The following is a 20760-nucleotide window of genomic DNA, read 5'->3' as shown; positions in this document are numbered from 1 at the left end:
CCTCTCTTCGTAGGAAAGTCGTCCCATCCCCACTATCATTTTCGTCGCCCTTCGCTGTACCTTTTCTGATCCTGGGGGCTTGACTTTGATGCTCTCATTGGGCAGTTTTGTGGAGTGTCCAATAACTGTACACAGTAAGTGATCCAAATTATTTTGAGAACCCACCTGTCTGAGGTTATAAGAGAGCTGTCTGAACTAAAAAAAAAAAATTCAGCCTCCTTCCTGCTGGAAGGTTGTCTGGAACAAGACTGAGGCTATGTTCTCCTCCATGGAGTCAAAACCCCATTCCTTAGTTTTGCCTGTTGAATGGCCAGGAGTTTGAGGCTCTCAGCTGTCTGGTACTAGAGCAAGGTCCCTGGTTTGAGAACCCCTGTTCTAGATCTTTGAGTCAGACCTCAAGACCAACTCCGTTAGGGATTGGAAGCAGCAGGGGGGTGGAGGATAGCAATAAGATTAATAAGTCCTTCTGTTGCCCACCACTCTGCAACCTAGAAGAGGAGGCTGGGTGAGAATTAAGACTGGAGAGGGTATAAAGAGTCACTATGCTACTGGATGAGTATAGCAGCCTCCTGCATCTTATCTCTAAAGAGATTCCACAGCATGGCATGTCAGCAAGCTTACCTGCGCATCAAATTTCAAACCTGAGACCCTCAGCCAGGAGAATTTGCAGGTGCTAGTACTCAAGGCACAAAAATATCATAGGTCATGCAACCCATATATTTTCTGCATGCCTTTCCTTTGGCTATTAATCCAGAGTTCCTTGGCATTCACCCCAAGGAGAGTGTTGGCAAGCTCTGCTACACTGCACACTATTTTCTGCAAGAACATGTCCATGAAAAGCTGACAAGGTGCTATCTGGGATGTCAGAATGGCATTCTGAATAATTTTTTTCCCGTAAGACTCCAGTGTTCTAGCCTCCCTCCCAGAGGGCACTAAGGAGTGAATCTTGGAGATTTTGACTCTTGAGAGTGATTTGACTATCATGATGAGGAAGCTGTTGCTTCTTGAATCTGGGAGCTTTTTGAACCCTATACATAGTCAACCTTCTTGTTAATGAAAGAAGCACCTGAACTTCCTTCAGGATTCTGTAAACAGGCACTGTAACAGCCTTCTTGGATGGGTCAAGGAATTGTACAATATCCAATGTTTCTGCCCTGGACTTCTCTGTCTCTAACTTAAACAGAATGTACTGAGCTATCTTCTTCACAAAATCAATGAACGAGAGGTCTGGGGGGATTTAGGTGTCTCTTGAGGAGGGGAGGGATATGAAAGAAGGCCTGATGACCCCCTTCTCCAAGAAAGAACTCTGTGCCCTCTGAGAACCAAGTCCTCAGCCTCCTATGCAAAGTTCTGTTAGGAGACTGGGGGGGGGGGGGGAGGAACCCACCCAGGAGCCTAACATTCCCACTGGCAGGGGCCCTGTGGGACCTGTGCCAGCCTAACCAGTGAGCAAAAGCCTGTAAGCTAAAGCTCAGGGCAACAGAGGGCCAAAAACTCCTCCAAGCATGACCAGGAAGAGGTCTGTTGAACAACCTAGAGACAATCCAGGCCAAAAGACTCTAGCACTGAGCCACAGGCTATAAACTATGACCTGAGGAATCCGGCCGAAGTTGAAGAATCCAGCTGTACCAGTCCAACTGCACCATCTGCTAGAGGTAGAGAAATACAAATTCCAGGCTGCATCACTTCTCATGCCAGTGTTGTCTCTGGAAAGTATCTTATTCTCTGCCTTCATCTGGTGGTAAGACAAAACCCACTGGTCTGGAGTGATCCAGCAGGATGAAAAGGAATTTGACTTTGGGCTTTGACAAGTAATGAAAGATCCATGATCAACTGGAGTAGCCACCCTGTGGTTAGAGAAGCACACTAAGAACTGGGGAAGACAGGGTTCAAACTCTGTTGGCGCTCTTTTGGTAAGACACTTCACTTTTTTAGCACAGGTACAGACTTTAAGCCCTCTAGGACAGGCGAACACCTACTGTACCTAAATGTACCATGTCCTGACCTACCAATGAAAAACAGTGAACAAAATCCAAATAACAGAAAGCTGATAGCATAAATCCCATGCAAACAGTTCAAGGAGCCCCAATTGTGCAAGCCTCTGTGCTTAACTCATTTTAGGTTATTAAGGGGCTCATTTTCGAAACAGAAAATTGTCCAAAAAGCAGCACAAAGTGGCAGATGGATGTTTTTCTTGAAAAAAGTCCAAATTGCTATTTTCAAAACGCATTCTTAAGATGTTTTTCTAGGGGGGGGGATGATTTGGACATTCCCAAAACTTGGCTATTTTCTGCCATAATGGAACAAAGCAAAAACGTCCAGGATTAAAAGTTGGACGTTTTGGTCTGGACCTGTTTCAATCGGGACTAAGTCATAAAAAGGTGGTTAGCGCATGCTAAAAGTTCTAACGCGCGGCTTAGTAAACAGGGCCCAAAATCTTTTCTGGTAAGAAAGCAAATTTGTAATACTGTAGTAGGAGAGGAAAGGAACAGAGCATATGCAACCACTAAGTTTTATTTAGTGCAAATACATGCAAGAAACTGGAAACCCTACAATCATTATCACCCAGGGATGGAGTAATGAGGTGTTTCAAAAAAATCTACTATTTGGTGCAATAGAATGGAAAGAGCTGTTTGAATGTTGAGATGATATGATATAGCACATTTGTACGCAATATACAAAAATAATAAAAGAAAATAGAGAAACTCCTCTGTTGAGAAAGGCTACAGAGCACAGATGGCTGAAAGGAGATATATGGGCTACAAAAATCATGACCTATAAAAACTGAGTGATAGGGATTACTTGTTTACAGCTTATAGGCAGAGGCATTTCACATACATTGCGTGACAGAGATTAAAAAATAAAGTAAGAAAGTTATGGCAGTTTATGAATGCATCATTAAAAAGGAAACAATTTGGTGCTGCTAAGTTTTTAATATAAGCTACACCAATAAATATCTAGAGCGCTACAGTTCATCCACAGTGCTGTACAGCAGTGATAAGTGTTCAGGTACAGTATGTCCCTTTCCCAAAGAGCTTACAAACTAAGTGGACATCTGAGGCAATCACAAACAGTGGAAGAAGCAGGATTTGAATCTGTGCTTCCCTGGTTCTTTAAAAATACACCTACAAAAACATTTGGGTAACAAAGCAAAGATCTACCTGAGAAGAAAAATCTGAAGCCCGCTTCTTTTCTTCTTCAAGTCGCTCTCTTGATATTTCCAGCTCCATCTTCAGCTTTTGCACTTTATCTACTAGATGTTTTCTCTCTTCTTCTCTGTGCTGCCTGCTGCCATCCTGGTGCGATTGTAATTGAATGTTTAGACCCATTACTTCCTTTTTCTTCTCCTCATACCTCTTTTTCCATTCCGTGAGCTCAGAACTCAGCTCAGCTGTGGTTTTTCGTTCTGCTTCTAAGTATTGCTTTGCATTAATTAAAAGCTTATCATAGTATTTTTGTTTCTCTTCTTCTGATCGACCTGTTATGAGAGAAAAATGATGATAAAGCAGACATACAAAGCTCAGCAAATGTTTCCCAAAGTCTTCTTGAAAAGAGAAAATAGAAGAAGCATCTTGCTCACTTAGTACCAAGGCATCTTTCCAAAGAGCTGAATCTTAATTTTATTTGATAGGAATGGAATAACCATGTCATTCACTTAAACTGATTTCCCCAATAGCATACAATAGAGAAATCAGACCCATAGCCGCAGGAAATCTCAACACAGAGATATCAACTAAAGGCTCAGACTTGTCACTTTCCAAACCTTTGCTAATAGTTTTATCTCATTAGTGTCAAGCAGGCGGTATCTACTCCAATACAAGCAAATCTCTCACAAGTATTTATTATGGATAGCCTGAAATTCAGAAACAGAACACTCAAACTGTCAGACTTACTGTACCACTTCTTTCCTATGGCCTAATTCATTAGCACCTCTTCCTCTCCTCTCCCCCAACCCAATGTCACTATCACTCAGGCAGCAACAGGAGGAGCTTCCCTGATCATACTCACTGCCTCATGAATGCTTATCTACCTGCCTTTACTATGGAAATTCCTGGGTATGTATGTGCATAGCCACTAATCCTCCACATCACAGGAGCCCTAAAGCCTCTATGCAGGGATATTCCATAGCAGTCAAAAATGCCATTGAACCTCATACATCTATGGCCATGACTCCAGCAGTGGCACAGTCCACCTTCATGTCCAGGTTTGTGGCACACCGCTGAAACCATCACCATACTCTCGTATTGCTTCCCTTCTCCCTCCCTCCTTATTTACTGATCAAGACAACAAGAGTGGTGAGACATGTGGGAGAGCGAGTATGGCAGAGTATACATGCACACTGTTGCACACCCCACTTGTACAGATTGATGGACACAGATCCTATGAATACAGAGGTGCAATGGTTCTTGCTGTACTTTGGAACATCCTGACCCTGAAAATTCTGTGCCATGCAACCAGAAAGTTCAGTAGTGAAGGCCAACAAGGGCCTCGTCTATAGAATTCATTGCCTCACTGCGATTACAAATATCCCTTATCCAATTCAAAATCAATCTTAAAACATTTCTTTTCAATGATGTGTTTTGCTAATCCCCATATATGCACTGGGGGCCTGGAAGTGTTCCCCTGGAAGACAGTGGAGCTTAACTTCTGTTTCTACCCTTCCCTCTTTCAATCAAACTTGGCATTCTGCCACCTTCCCCACACTGTCTGAATCTTTATTTCTACTCTGTTCTTTATTAGATTGTAAGCCATCTAGATGGCATGTCCATAAGGCGGGGTAGTAAATATAAATAAACTTGAAACTTGATTTAGTTAGATAGCAGAGAGTTGCTACTGTTGCTGCATAAGATGTAGTGAGCTAGATTTTGGGGTTCCAAGGAATTATCCACAGGGAATGGATAATGCCATAGGATTAGAAGACCATGGAGAAGCATACATACACTTACACATATAAATAGGGTAAGTGCAATGGGTGTTTGAGTATCCCAATAGTGAGCCAACTCTCAATGTGTCCAGGAATGAGTAACATGTGCTAATTCAGCACCTCTAATAATTTTGTAAAGTTGTCTTCTATATATAAAAACACATGTACACACAGTAAATTGGTAGAATACTAATTTTTCCTCCATAATACCTGTTTGATTTTAGGTTTCAACTTCTTCAGAAAAAAGATGAATTAAGTCCACGGTACAAAATACAGCAACAGAGAACACACAAATATGGATAAAGAGCATAATATATCAATACCTGTGAATTTGTCAGGGATTTCTTTCTATGCCAATCTGTATCTTTGAATAACTTTATTCTGGAATTCTTTTCAGTAGTTTTCACCATGTCTAGACCTTTACTTCAAATTTATCTCATACAACAGAAACAGCTCAATTTGTAATTCAAAAATACCAAACATGTAAAACACTGACTCAGTGACACCACTCAGCTTTACCAATAAGGACCTAGGTGATTGCCATGATGGTTCCCATTTGCCTGTCTCTCCCCTCTCCCCTCTCCCCCTCTCCCCCCCCCCCCCCCATCCCATGGCAAAAAATAAAACTGAAGAACATTATTTTAGATAATATAGTGCCTTGCTGCAACTCAAGAGGTGCACATAAAATCACAGATGCATTGGAGTGGAGGAGTGGCCTAGTGGTTAGGGTGGTGGACTTTGGTCCTGGGGAACTGAGGAACTGAGTTCAATTCCCGGCACAGGCAGCTCCTTGTGACTCTGGGCAAGTCAGTTAACCCTCCACTGCCTGCCATGAGTGGGAAAGCGCAGGGTACAAATGTAACTAAAATAAAAATTGTTCTTATTACATAGAACACAATATAGTAAAAAAAAACTTGAACATATTAAATAGTGTTGAATACCAACAAATCAATAACCAGAAGAAAAGCCATGCCTTTAGTTGCTTTTGAAAAGTGAGTGGACTTACAATATTGTGAATAACTGATAGCTACGTGTTCCATAGAATTGACGCACTGCAACTGAAGGCAGCCTTTCTAGCTTGCTATAGTCATCCAAGAAACACTAGAGAACCTCCTGAGAGGAATTCAATACTTGGGCCGTGCACAGACTGACAGTAAGTTACACAGATAGGTGCCAACTGGTGGTAATATTTGAAAGCATTTACAAAATTCTTAACAATTAATAAATAAAAATACATCACCTTGGGTGAAATCTCCTTCATAAAGGCAGTTAAAGCCCATGAAATAACATAAAAATATAAATGAACTGTTCAACAGGAAACAAATGGAAGATTTCCCAAATAGGAGAAATGTGGTCATTCAACTTTGCCCCTGTATTCTGAAGGAGCTCTAAGTGTCTCCTACTCCTATTAGATATGCCCTAGTATATAACATGTATTATCCTAGTAGATATGATTTTGATCATGAATCTTCCTGCATTGCTTCATATAAGTCATCCTATATAATAATTCTCACCTCCAGCGTTCTATGCTTGGGACCGTGGCTCCCTGGCTGCAGGTGGTCTGCGAGGCAGACACGCATGGACGTCACTGATGTCAACACAGCTGATTCCAAGGCAAGGGGAGGAGTAGGGAAACACGCTCCTCCTACTGCCTCGGAATCAGCTGTCACCCCCCGTGCTACGGCCCCCTCAAAACCCACCCCCTTCCGCGAACCTGTCGATCCCCCCACGGAACGCCGAAAACCGCACCCCTCCCCCGCCGCTGTTGTGCACTACCTGTGCTGACAGCCGAAGTGTTGTTCTGCCCTTCGGGTGGGTTCCTCAATCATCTTCTCAGAAAGTTTAACTCCGTGCGTCTGACGTCAGACGCACGCAGAGGAACTTCCAGACAAGATGATTGAAGAAACTACGGGAAGGGAAGAACAACCCTTCGGCTGTAAGCACAGGTAGCACAACAACGGCGGCGGCGGAGGGGGGCAGTTTTCGCCGGCACAGGGGGGGAACGACAGGTTCGCGGAAGGGGGGGGTTCGAGGGGGCCATAGCACGGGGGGGGGGGGGGGAGGGAATTGCCTGCCTAAGGCCCATTTCCTTGCCTACAGAAACGGGCCTTTTTACTAGTAGTTCATAAATTAACAGTATCTAAGTTTCAATAACCCAATAAAATGATTTTCATATTCTGTTTCATTTTAAATTTCATGCAAGTTCCTTTCAACCTGCTCCAAGTCAACTGTAAATGAATACCTCCTGATCTGGCCTCATTTAATTGATCTTGCTGGATTTGCTTAGTGTTTCGTGATTGCTGTTCAAGTTCAAAGATTCTCGTCATCAACCCCTTGACAAAGACTTCACGCTGCTGATCATAGACTTGCCACTGCTGGTTTTTCTCCAGAGCCTTCATAAGAGAAGAAATGCATTAGTTTTACCAACAGAGATGGCCAAAAGAGCAGCACGCAGCCAAAAAGGACCTTTATTAACAACAGCTCACATAACATTCAAAGAAGAGCACTGTCATGAAATGCCTAGCCACTGCATGGGGTTACCCCACTGCCACTTAGAGGGTCTATCCTCAGCACAACTCAGGTCCACCTGCACCTGCCACCTGTGGTCTACACTAGCATACTCCTCCCACTGACTAGGTCACAACTGCCTCTGGGCGAGTCTCCCGCTCTCAAATTACATCCAGTGATTTCTAGGTTACTGGAGCCACATTCCCAGTGGCCTCACAGTTCCCAGAAAGCACTCACAGACCCAACATACAAACCACAAACTAAACATTTGTTTACTTTCTAAAAAAAGTACCTGAGAAGATCAAGACATATAACTGTTTGTTTACTGAGCCTCGGCAAAGAGATCCTGCTCTCTTTTCTTCCTGGCTAAGACTGTAGCAAAAGCTAGTACACTTCAAATGAAAAATGAGCTCCTGGGCCAATCAGAGCCCAGAACAAAGAAAATTTCAAACATATACTGCTTCTTGCTTCCTGTTTGTGTGCTAAAATGTAAAAAAAAAAAAAAAAAAGAACATTCAGTTCTCTATAATAGCTTTACAGCAAAGAAACACCACCTGCTGGCCAAACAGGAGAAATACACTTCAGTACATAATTAATGTAGGAATATATCCAATACATTTTACAGGCTTAAAACACACTGTTTCTTCACACCTCTCCCCTTAATAGAGAGACCCTGGAGTGCGGCCACTACAGTCTTCTGATTGGGTCTCGATAGTCCAGTGTCAGGGTGGTTCTGGTTCTTCCTTCCTGGAGAGGCCATCAGTTTTGCCATGTTCATTGCCCTTCTGGTGCTTATAACAGAAGCTTTTACCACACTCAGTACAAGCTAACAGTTTTAATCCTGTATGCTTCATTTTGTGAATAGTGAGGAGTATCTTCTGACATAAGCTTTTATCACTCTCAGCACATGTGAATGGTTTTACTCCTGTGCAGTGCTTTTTTTTGTAGAAAAAAAGGTGTCGGTACTCATTATGGGCAGGGGTCACCACATATGGCTCCACCCCTATGATGGCCACACCCACATTAGTCACACCCCTTATACCACCCATGGCACATATAAACAGACATCATTGAAAACATTATACTAGTACAGGAGAAAAAAATGTGATTTTTATTTCATTATAAATAATTTCTGTAAGCTGTTACAGCTCTAGAATACCCAGTGCAAAATAAGACAGCAGATGTAAATTCTCAAACTGGACATATTCCAAACACTAAAATGAAAATAAAATGATTTTTTCTACCTTTGTTGTCTGGTGACTTTGTTTTTCTATCCATATTGGTCCCAGTCTCTGATTCTACTTCTCTCTATCTGTTCTCTTAACTCTGTTTCCAGGACTTCCTTTCCATTTATTTCTTTACTTTCCTCCTTTCTTCTTCATTTCTTGCCCTACATCCATAAGTAAAAGCTGAGTCCTCCTCCGTGGAATTGACTGGAGGAGGTATAACGTGGATCCAGCTTTTGCCTATTTTCTCCATCCATGTGCAGTTTTTCTCCTCTCTTCCCTTTCCCTCATCTCCATCCATGTGCATCTTCTTCTTTTTTCTTTCCTCCCCTCCGTCCATGTCCAGCATTTCTCCTCTCTCTCCCCCCCCCCTGTATCCATATAAAGCAATAATTCTCTCTCCCCTCTCCATCCAAGTCCAGCATTTCTCCTCTCTCCCGCCAACCCCACCATCCATAAGCATTGCCTTCCTATCTTCCCTCCATCCATGTCCAGCATGTCTCCTCTCTCCCCTGCCCTCCCCTCCCATGCCCAGTGATTCTCCTCTATCCTCTGTCCTCTCCTGCCATCCATGTCCAGCGATTCTCCTCTGTCCCCTTCCCTCCCCTCTCATCCATGTCCAATGATTCACTCCATAGTGTGCCCACAGATTCTGAAACAACTCAGACATAAACTGTGTCCCTTGGTCTGAGAGTATTTCTCGTGGATATCTTACCTGGGAAAATATTTCTAGCATGGCAGTGGCAATTTTCTCGGATTCTACGGAGGATATAGATACCGCTGCAGGATATCTGGTAGCAATGTCCACCACTGTCAATATGTATCTTTTCCCAGTCTGGATAGGGCTAGAGGCCCCACTATATCCACAGCTATTCTCTCAAAGGGCTCACTGATAATGGGTTAAGGTTTCAGGGGAGCTCGGGGGTGATCTTGGGTCTTACCCACTCTTTGGCACACATACATGTTCGACACTAGACAGCTATGGCTTGAGATACTCCCGGTCAATAGAAGTTATGGGTCAATCTAGTGCATGTATGTGTCACCCCCTGATGTTCTGCTAATGGAATATCATGTGCAATCTGTAGGAGTTATTCTCGGTATGCCCTGGGCACTATAAGCTGCTTGCCTGCTGTCCAGGGCCTACTAGGATCAGCAGGATCTGTCTCTCTGTACAACAAGCCCCCTTTCCATAGGATATGATCGTTGCAAGTCTCACTGGTTGGTTGACCAGCCCTCTGCCTCAGGGCTTCCAGATCAGGTTCAGAGCACTGTGCTTCCTGAAAAGCATGCTTCTGACCTGTATCAGTATCCATAACAGGAAGGGTCTCTGCTGGTGACTCTGACAAATCAGGGTCAACAGCCTGATCAATAGGTGTGTCAGCTAAATCAGGCTGTTCTTTACACACGGCCTGGTCACCTCAGGAACTGATGCTGCTGGAAGCACTGGAGCACCTCCTCCTATTGCTTGGTCAGCTGGTTCCACCTGGGCTGGCTCACGATCTGGAACTAGAGAGGTGATCTCTGCAGCTTCTGCTTGTTGGGCCACCCAGGCCTGACAATGGGTCACCATAGCAGAAATGCTGACTCCACTATCAAGGTTATGTTCATTGGACCCATGTCGGTCCCACACAGCATTGGTACCGGCATGTTTTTCATTATGCCTACTATTCCAGGAATACTCGAGCAATGGGTACAGTCTCTCTAGATTCATTGGCTAGCGCTACCTCTGCAGTGCGCCCTGGTAGAATAGTATCTTCCGGCACTATCTCTGGTAGTAATAGTCATGCTAGAGCCAGTGTCCACAAGCCCAGCTAGCTGGATCTGATTCACACTTTCTGGAGTGCTGTAGTGTTGTGGCAACCCATCTTGCTTGATGAATGACCAGTAACGTTTTGTGCTGCAGCAACTCCATGGGACTGGAGCCACCCACGAAAGCCACTAGCTTAGGTACAGGAACTGAAAAGCTCTTTAGTGCAGGCTTGAGATTATCTGGGCAATCCACTTTGAAATATCCTGTGCACCCACATTTGCTAAGGATTTGATGTGGGTCAGCATTTGTATAATACTTATTCTCATATGACTTTCTTACAATTAAAACCTCTTCCACAGAGTTTTCCAGAAATGGTGTAGAAACTGAGCTGCACACTTGAAGTTGTGCAATCCCAATATTATGGGTAGACAATGCTCTGTGTGAGCGGCTGGCTCAGTTAATGAGGTGTACAATTAAAATAGCTGTATCAAGCATTTTGCAAAAAAAAGGGGCATAAAGCAGATAATACTCCATGTTATAGTGCATCACAATGTTTAAAAAATGTATATTTCACTAAAATGTTACAAAAAAATACTCAGAGCAGACCTAGGATGGCAATATTGTGATCTTAAATCTTTCATGAAATGAATTAAATTACTCACATCTTTCAGTTGGTCTCCAAGTGCATTCAGATCTCCTGATGATTCTGTACTGAGAGAAGTTCCCTGCAATTAAATGAAAGCATATCGATTAGCTGTTTTCTACATATAAACTTTCCAACTAATATTCAGTTGGCAACAGTCAGCGTTTTTTAAAACGCTGATTGTCACCAGCTAAATTAGCCCCAGATATTCAGTGCTAGGTCATATGTGGGCACCGGCACTAAAAATCTAGGCTAATTTTGTAGTGCTTGGCTGTCAGACTTATGTAGGTCCTGGTCGACATCCAGCTGGTGCCCACATAAGAGAGTTATTTAGGCCCTGGTTGAATATCAACTGGGACCCACATAACTTGTTTTTTTTGCCCCCCCCCCACCCCCAAATCACATGGAAAAGCCCCCTCAACACTCTTCCCCCTCCCCCAGCCCCTGAGACAGAAACTCCTACCACCCCCTCCGGGAATGACCCCTGGATCCCCCACCTCCTGAAGTCCAGGTAGGCCCTCTCAGGCCTACCTTTCCTTGCTGGTGTTCAGAGGATGTTGGGGGCAAGAGCAAAGTCCCTTCACTCCTGCCCCTTGCCACTGCTTAGAAAAAATGGCTGCTCTGTGACCTCTCGTGGCAGCTCAAGGTATATGTGTTTTACCACAAGGCTACTGTGAGAGGTGATGGCAGCCATCTTAGCAGCCACAAGGGGCAGGAGTGAGGGGGCTTTGCTCCTGCCCCCAACATCTCCACCGGTCTACCAGGGAGGAACGATAGGCCTGAGGAGGTCTACCTGCAGGGTTGCCGAGAGGCGGGGTGGGGGGGGGATTCCCCAGGCCCAGCCTCCAAGGAGGGCCTGGCACCAGGCCTTCAGAGGCACCGACAATCACCGTGGATACTGGAACAAAACATTTTACCGCCCCGCGGGAATGGTAAAAAGTTTTGTTCCCGCAGTAAAAAGCTGGGCCCAGGGCAAAATATTTTCAGGGCCTCCAACCACCACTGCTGCTTTTCTCCCCTCCCTTCCTCCTCCCCACAGGTCTCACCTACAGGATCCTGCAGCCGGCAGTGATTCACAGTCAGAGGTCGACCCATCTCCTTGGCCTTCCTTCTGCCCCATCATGCCCTCTCTACTGCAACTTCCTGTTAACGTCAAAACAGGAAGTTGCAGTAGAGAGGGCGGGATGCAGCAAAAGGAAAGCCATGGAGATAGCCTCTGACTGTAAATCGTCGCTGGCTGCAGGAAGCTGTAGGTAAGACCAGCGGGGAGGGGAGAAAAGCAGCAGTGGCTGAGGGGAGACTGACTTCGACTCCAGCTTCAAGATAAAACAACAGAATAATACTGTATATGGTAAATTTATATTTCACACTTATATATACGTATCTTTGTCCTGGATCTAAATTTATATTTACCAGTACTTTAGATCCAGAATAAAACATTTAAAGCCTAATATCGGTAGGAGTCAGAGTCAGAGCTGGAGTCGGAGTTGAAGGTTTGGTGTACTGACTCCACAGCCCTATTGGTTATTAAAGGTTGAACGAATACCAAACAAAACAAAACAAAAAAAAATAGAAAAAAGGAAAAAAAACTCCTACATAAAGAGCACCTTGAGAAAGAAGTAGGGGTGGACCTAATGAATTCCAGCATCCAGGTGTAAGCAAACACTATTTTATTGACAAAGCACCCAGGTTTTCAAAAGACCTGACTTGGAGCCATGTTTCAGCAGAAAACTGCCTCAGGGTTCAAAATGCTCTAAAAACAAAAGAAAATACATACCCCCATTTACTAAGCTGCGCTGGTGACTGCCACACAGCAATGCTGCCTGGCACAGCCCATTCAAAGTGAATGGGCAGTGTCGGCATTAGCGTGTGGCTTAGTAAACAGGGAGAATAATGATGAGTGTAAATAAACATATACAACAAATAAATTAAGAAGAGTTGTGATAACAAAATACAAATGCAAATAATACGTAAAAACTATGGGCCCTGTTTACTAAGGTGCATTGACAGTTTTTGCTTGCCTACAATTAGCGTATGCGCTAACTGTGTAGGCACCTATAGGGATACTGTAGGCACATACACGGTTAACGCACATTAAAAATGCTAATGCGCCTATAACGTGGCTTAGTAAACAGGACCCTATGTAAAAAATGAATGTGAGTTTAGACTACAGTTATATATGGCTCCCAAAAAAGTATGACAATAATTAATAATGCAATAATGATGAGAGTAGCCCCCCAAAATGATTTTTTTTGTATATACACATCAATCTAATGCATATGAAAATATATCTGGTAATTAAAATGCAGGATCTCTTGCTGAACAGATGTACATATAAATTGAGAACTCATCAGCCAGAAGACCAAATCTCTAAAAACTGTTAGAAAGCTATTAAAACTAAAAGAAGTGTAAAACAAAAGGTGTCTTATAAAGTATAACTGCATATCAGTGTGGGAAAAAATCAGATTGAAGTAATAAAAAATTACCCCCCCCCCCCCAAGTCTATATATGGTGCCTTGTGTGCGCTAATTTGGCCATGTGGCCAACTTACATGCACAACTTAATTAACAAGCTAATCAGCATCAATAATTGGCAACAGCCAATTAGTGGCACTAATGAGCTTTAATTAGAATTTACGCACACAACTTTATAGGCCTATTCTACAATGCGGTGCATGTAAATTCTAATGCACACAGTTGAAAAGGGGGCGTGGCCATAGGCATGGAATGAGCAGATAGTGGGCATTTCAAACAACTATGCGCACTATTATAGAATATATCCAATCTGCGCCTAACTTAGGCGCAGATATTTAGGCCTGGTTTTAAGTGGCCTAAATGGGTGCTCCTAAATTTTAGGTGCAAGAATGGTGAGTGAGCATATTCCATAAACTATGCCTAATTTTAGGAGTCGTTTATAGAATCATATTAAACGTGTGGTTTACAGGGCCAATTTTTAAGGCTCCATATATAGAATTTCCCCCTATATATACAGCTGCTGTATTTTCTGAAAGTTTTGCTGGTTTTCAACTCTCTGCATTTTTTGAGTTTAAAGTATCTCACTGTGATCCTCTTATTGCTGGATTTGTATGTTCCCATCTTAGATGGCAGCTGACAGATTTGTTTAAATAGAAAAAAAATCTATCTTTCTATAGATAGATATAGATATTTTCTCATTGTGCATGCTTGCACATAGCATTTTTTTAATTGCTCCAGGGGCTGCAATATCTGCTCACACTGAGGTCGTGTCTCCAGGGGTGTCTACCTAGGAGGGAAAGGTTAGGATAGTCATTTTAGTTATAGATTCGATTATTATGCATGTAGATAGCTAGGTGGCTGGTGGACATGAGGATCGCTGGGTCACTTGCTTGCCTGGTGCAAAGGTGGCAGACCTCACGTGTCACCTAGATAAGATTTTAGGCAGTGCTGGGGAGGAACCTGCTGTCTTGGTACTTGTGGGTACCAATGATTATAGATAAATGTGGGAAGGAAGTTCTGGAAGCCAAATTTAGGCTCTTAGGTAGGAAGCTGACATCCAGAACCTCCAGGGTAACATTTTCAGAAGTACTCCCCATTCCACACGCAGGACACAAGAGACAGGCAGAGCTCCGAAGACGCAATGCATGGATGAGACGATGGTGCAGGAAGGAGGGTTTTAGATTTGTTAGGAAGTGGGAAACATTCTGGGGACGTGGGAGCCTATTCTGGAAAGATAGGCTCCACCTTAACCAGGGTGGAACCAGGCTGCTGGCATCAACATTTTTATAAAGGAGATAGAACAGCTTTTAAATTGTCAAAAAGCATATGGTTCAGAACAAGGTATTTTTAAAAGGTATCACCAAAATAGGGAAGACAGGGCATACCGACAGTGGAGGGGGAAGCACCATCCAATCAGGTTTTCAGGATATCCGCTTTGAATATATATGTGATGTAGAGGCAGTGGATACAAGTCTCTCATACACATTCATTGTAGATATCCTGAAATCCTGACTAGTTGCTGCAACCCCAGAGCTAGAAGGAGAACCACTGCTCTACTCCTAGACTAATGGCCCGGGTCACTACCAAAGCCCCTAGGAGGATTATAAAGGGCACAAAAGCGAAAACCTACCTTAAAGAAAGATGACTCACCATTGGACTTAACCAAGAAAACTGATGAAAGTGCTGTGCTGAAAAAATCCACTGAGCCAGTTGGTCCAGAAGATGGATTCATGAAGAAAGGTGAATGCTAAATAGTAGTAGTAGTAGTAAATTGCTGCTGCTGCTCACTGGGAAGCCTGCAGCTATGGAATTTATTAGGTACCTTTAAACTTTTTTTTTTCATAAACATATTGAAATTATGGAACCACCACCATGGGTTAGGCCTAATTCCTTTTCTTCAGGGTTTGGGTCTGAGTGGGTGAAGGATGCAAGGTGATTTTCTTAGTTAGTAAGACAGTTATGCAGATAGCATTTTGCTTATCAGAGGGGATAACCGTCCTTGTCAAACTTAGGCCTGGATCCACTACAAGAACCATTCTATTAAGAACTCAGGAACCACAAAGGAATTAGAACCTACCCACCAGCAACCAGTTGCATTCTAAACAGTGAATCTCTCCTAGTTTGATTGTCAAAAGCCAGAGTCCTCAACTCTTTTGGAACTATAGAGAAGACAAAATAAAAGGTCCAGAACCTGTCTTGGTGTGACAGAGAAATTGCCACAAAGTGTAAGAGGTGATCTATTGTGTTGCTAATTACATGTTGACAGCAAACTACCCCATCTCCCAAGCCCAGCATCATAGGCGCCCCGTATAAGAGACTTGGGGAGCCTAAGCCTCCCCAGCCCAGCTGTGACCTTCCCCGCCCATGGGCATTGCCCCCCCCAAACGTAGCCATGGGAGCAGCCACTTTCCCTCTAGGCATGAGGCCCGCTCACCCAACACAGACCCAGACCTGCCAAGTCGGGAGACTCCCGCTTTGGGGGATCATCTCCCGCACTCCCGCCAAAGCGGGAAAGTCTCCTCTTCAGCGCAACAAAAAAAAAAAAGTAACAAAAAATGTAAACAGGGCCGTGGCAGCCTTCAAGCATGGGCTGTCTGCACTGCAGCCGCTCCTCTCTCTGCCCCTGGAGGAGCAGGAAGTTAGTTGGCCGGTTTTCTAAACAGCCAATAGGTCAAGCCTGGTGATACCAAGTCGCACGCGTTCGGAGCCTGAGGTTCCATTCTCTCCTCGTGGTCCTGCCATCTTGATCTCGCCTCCCTGTTCACGATCCAGCACCTCTCCTTTATTCTCAAACTCCCCCCAACCCTACTTTCAAACTGATGCTTTAAATCGCCCGCCACCGGCCCCGCCAATTTCCTTCTCTGGTGTCCCGCCCCCTCTGCTCTGATGCATCTTCTCACGCCGCCATGCCGAAAAAGGAAACTGCCCATGAAGGAAAGGTGTAGGGTTTGTTGTGGCGGTGATCTGATCTCAGAAACAAGTGGGAAGGTGGGAGTTTCAGAATGAGGGGGAGAATCGCTGGGCTGGGATTGGGGGCTTGGACTGTTGAGAAAGATAAAGCGATACCAGACGGGGGATGGACGGAGTAACTTGTGTGTGAGCTGTTGTCTGCTTCTTTGGGTTTGCCTCTGGTCGCACTTTGAGGTGTTGATGAAGAGAAGCAGCAGTGGCCAACAAATTAATACCGGGTGGAAGGGGGAGCGGGAGGCACTAGGCAGGTATAATGGAAAGAGTGGAAAGATGGGGAGAGAAGGAGGGGACATGGAGAAGGGCTGGAGTCCTGGAGAAAGGGAGAAGCTGCTGAAAATGAGGAGAAAGGGGGGGGTGAAAGAGGGAAGACGCTGGAAGGAAGGGGTAGGGAGAGAAACTAACAGGTGGAGAAACATTGAAGGATGGGGAGAGAGGGGGGGCATGATGAATGGAAAAGGGTAGAGAGAGAGACACTGGAAAGAAGGGGATAGAGAGAGACACTGGATGGAAGGATTGGGAGAGATGGGGGGTAGATGTTGGATGGCAGGATCGGGAGAGGGGGTAGACGAATGGAAGGATATGGAGAGAAAGAGGGAAGAGGAAGACAGAAGGATGGGGAGATAAAGAGGGAAAACAGATGGAAGGATGAGGAGAGGGGGGTAGACGGGACAGGGGAGAGAAGAGAAATCACTGGACATGTAGGGGAGGGCAGGGGAGAGAGGAAAATTGCTAGATATGGAAGGATGGAGGGGTCACGGGAGAGAGGAGATTTGCTAGATGGTTGGATGGAAGGACCAAAGGAGAGAAGAGATTTGCTAGATATGGATGGAGGGCAGGGGAGGGAGGAGAGTTGCTGGACACGGATGGATGAATGGAGGGGAGGGGAGTGAGGAGAAATGCTGAATATGGATGGAGGGGAAACTGCTGAATTTAAGGACTGGATCGGAACGCTTTGAGGGCAGATGCTGCAACTGGAGGAAGGATATGGACAGGGTGCCACAGATGGTAGACAGAACGCATAAGGACACAGGAGGATGGTGGACATGGTGAGTGAAAGAATTTCAAATGGAAAGAAGACACCATAAAACAGAAGACACTGGGACCAAAGCGAATAGAAAAACTAAATGTTCAGAAAACAAAGGTAGAAAAAAGTATTTTATTCAGAATGTATTAATTGCAATATGTCAGCTTTTGGAAATGTACATTTGTGATATTTTGCAGGTAAGTTTCAATTTCTCTAGTATTGCTGCATGCCGAGTCTGACTTCTTGAGATAATTTTCCAGTTCAATATTTTGCCTTCATATCTTTTGATTTCTAGTTCCTTTTGTCATATCTGTTGTCATGTGTTTTTCATGTGTGATCAAGGTGCAGTATTCTGCTAGCGTGTACTATTTGCAACCCTTTTGGTTTTGTTTTTTTCACTAGGTAGTGTATTGGTGTTTTAGAGCCTGGTGTAATTACAGTACTGCCTTTCGGTTTGGTAAGTTTCTGAGTGTATTTTTGTACAAGTTTGTGTATAGTGTTTTGCAGTGGAGAGATTGTGTGTTGGCCGTACTAAGGTGACATCAACACTTTAAATTAATTTTAGTTTGTTTGTCATAACATCAGACATGGTTTTATAATATTTTGGAGGATCTGATGTTGAACTGTTAAAGGTATTAATTGTGACTATTTTACTTTTATTTATTTTTCTTGTGTGTTGTCAGATAATTATGGATGTAAGCCCCGCCCCCGGCACCACCCACAACCCCGCCCCCTTTAGCCTCCCCAAACAGTTGGGCCACCGACCGCCTATGCCCAGCATCCTTCAAGATGAATGACCATTATGCAACAAATCTCTCAATACAACTTTCATCCTAATTTCTAAGTACTGAATATATATATTTTAAAAAGCAGCTGTAAAAAGTTTAAATATCAATAATTTAACATGCTTATTTTCTATAAACAATTACCTGAGATGCTTGACATGCAGGGTCTCTGTTTTCAAGCTCTTTACATTTGTCAGTAATTTCAAACAACTGTTTCTTCAAGCTTTCTGTCTCTTTGGACAAGGACTTGTACAGTTGCTCTCTCTTCTCGGCCTCTTGTGTTTTCTCCTCCAGATGGCAGCGCAATGCTTCCACATTTGGCTGGGATTTCAGCCTCTGGATCTCTTTGTCCTTCTCTGCAAGCTGCTGGCTATTCTTTTCTTTCAATGTTTCCAGCACCAGAATTTTCTGCGAGGGTGGGTGGAAGAGGAAGAAGTACAGTATTTATTTATGGCATTTGTACCCCGCATTATCCCAACAAAGTTTTGGGTTCAGTGTGGCTTACATCAAACTATTAATGCAACCCAGTCCAGAAATACAAAATCAGCCAGGCTGAAAACTAAGATGGATTGAAAAACCAGGAGGTGCCATTCAATAACACCCGCTTGGATTTTCTTTTCGGTGGTAGCTTAGGAGTTCACAACCGTAAAATGAAGTACATAGAATAGAAAAGGTTCCAGTCATAGCTGACTACTGCTACTGATTACCTGATTTCTGGTGTTCCTGTTACTAGAGTTTAGGAAGCTCACAAGAAGTCAAACATCCAGGCTACTGATGATTATTATCACAGAATGAAAAAAAAAATTCAAACCATATAAAAATCCAGGGATTTTTTTTAAATTACTTAGTGGTTTCTGCTTGCTCCTTGCACTACCAGCTTAACTAGAAACAGAGATGGGATCTAGTGTCATCAATCTACCTGGGGAAGGGTCTCCCTATTTTACAGCCATCACAATCTAGTTGAGTTCAGTCACTGCAGTGAACACCCTTGGCCAGTCCATGCACTCGGGGCTCCTTATGATTATGGGCATAAACCCAGTCACTAGGTGTGGCCACTGCATGAAGGGTGACTCCCCTAGAGGTTGTGAATATTGCATCCACAGCACCCTCAGCCAGCCTGAGATGTGGAAAACCTGAGTCATATATTAAACTCATTCTCTGCGTGACTGTGCACTGTGCCAGCAGACTGGTCCAAACCTTTAATTTTCAATTTTCATGTGGTCTCAGATGTAAGTCCAGACTTAAAATCCATTTCTGTAATGTTCCCTTAAACCACAGTTCTATCAATCCAGTCTACCTGAACTTTGCACCAATGCAGATAATACCTAGTTCGAAAACATGCTAAATAAAGCAATGAAATGAATGCTGACTTAACTTTTTAAAGCCTATAAACACAGGGCTGCCGAGAGACTGGGCCAGGCCCAGGGCAAGGACGCCTCTGCGGCCCCACCCCCAGGGCCTCGCCCCTGAGGTTGCCGCCACCGCCCCCTCCCCCCGAGGCCGCTGCTCCGCAGTCCCCAGTCTCCACCCGCCCACCCCCAGCCCCGCCACCCTTGCATTCAAATCACAGCACCTCACCTCCATGTGAAAGCGCAGTGGCAGATCGCCTCCCTTCAGGCCTTCCCTCCCTGTGTCCCCCCCCTCGTGGAAACAGGAAGTTACATCAGTCGAGGGCGGGACACAGGGAGGGAAGGCCCGGAGGGAGGCGATCTGCTGCTGCGCTTTCACACGGAGGTGAGGCGCTGTGATTTGAATGCAGGGGGCCCGGTGGCAGAAAGAAAGGGGGCTGTCGGCGGAGCCGAGGGTGGTCAGGTGAGACCGGGGACTGCCCCCTCTCTTGGCGGCCCTGTATAAACATACCATACCTCTAAAAACCTATTTCTTTCAGAATCTGTGACTTTGCCATTTCCTTTAGTAACTTTCTCCATAGTCTTTTTCAATGCTGCGTTTTCTTTCCAAAGTTTTTCTAAGTCCGTATCCAATTTAGAGGCTCCACTTTTTATTCCCAGTTGATTGCTAATTATACCATTGGCACCTTTTGATGTCATTTTTTTGAGTGTCCTAGGATTACAAACACAAATACGTTAGGCAATGTATTATGTAAAGAGAAGAAATGTCCAAAATCATTCACTCCTGTTATGAAAAGATTAGCTAAATATTTTAACACTTCATGTTCAGTACAAGGTGAGATGGAAGAAAAGAGGACGCTTCTTAATGTCACTTAATTTGCCTTCCATTTTGCAAATATGTTCTAGTATCTCTAACCAGTGAAAAATAGGACATATTAAATGCTGGTATAGCATATGACTGCCAGCATGCTTAATAGTTACAAAGGAGGACCCATATTTGGGAGTGGAACGGGTAGATGTGAATTGCTTGTTTACTCTTTCCAAAAATAGTAGGACTAGGGGGCATGCAATGAAACTACTAAGTAGTAAATTTAAAACAAATTGGAG

General features: G+C 44.1%; 1 protein-coding gene across 2 annotated transcripts in view; it reads right to left on the bottom strand.

Moving 5' to 3' along the window:
- The window catches only part of LOC115471129 (centrosomal protein of 55 kDa-like), a 43827-nt gene extending 23472 nt beyond the window's left edge, over positions 1-20355 (bottom strand). For both annotated transcript variants that reach the window (XM_030204816.1, XM_030204817.1), the window contains exons 1-5: positions 20170-20355; positions 18449-18712; positions 11071-11133; positions 7167-7317; positions 3162-3478 (exon numbers count right to left, since the gene is read on the bottom strand). In XM_030204816.1, coding sequence (XP_030060676.1) covers positions 3162-3478; positions 7167-7317; positions 11071-11133; positions 18449-18712; positions 20170-20352 — 978 coding nt within the window. In that variant the 5' untranslated portion in view covers positions 20353-20355. The remainder of the gene's footprint in view (positions 1-3161; positions 3479-7166; positions 7318-11070; positions 11134-18448; positions 18713-20169) is intronic.
- Positions 20356-20760: the final 405 nt, after the last annotated feature.

This window comes from Microcaecilia unicolor, chromosome 5, assembly GCF_901765095.1.
Source record: "Microcaecilia unicolor chromosome 5, aMicUni1.1, whole genome shotgun sequence".
In the NCBI taxonomy this organism is placed as follows: Eukaryota; Metazoa; Chordata; class Amphibia; order Gymnophiona; family Siphonopidae; genus Microcaecilia; species Microcaecilia unicolor.
Note: the sequence above shows the minus strand (reverse complement) of the source record. Positions and strands in the feature narration are given on the sequence as shown.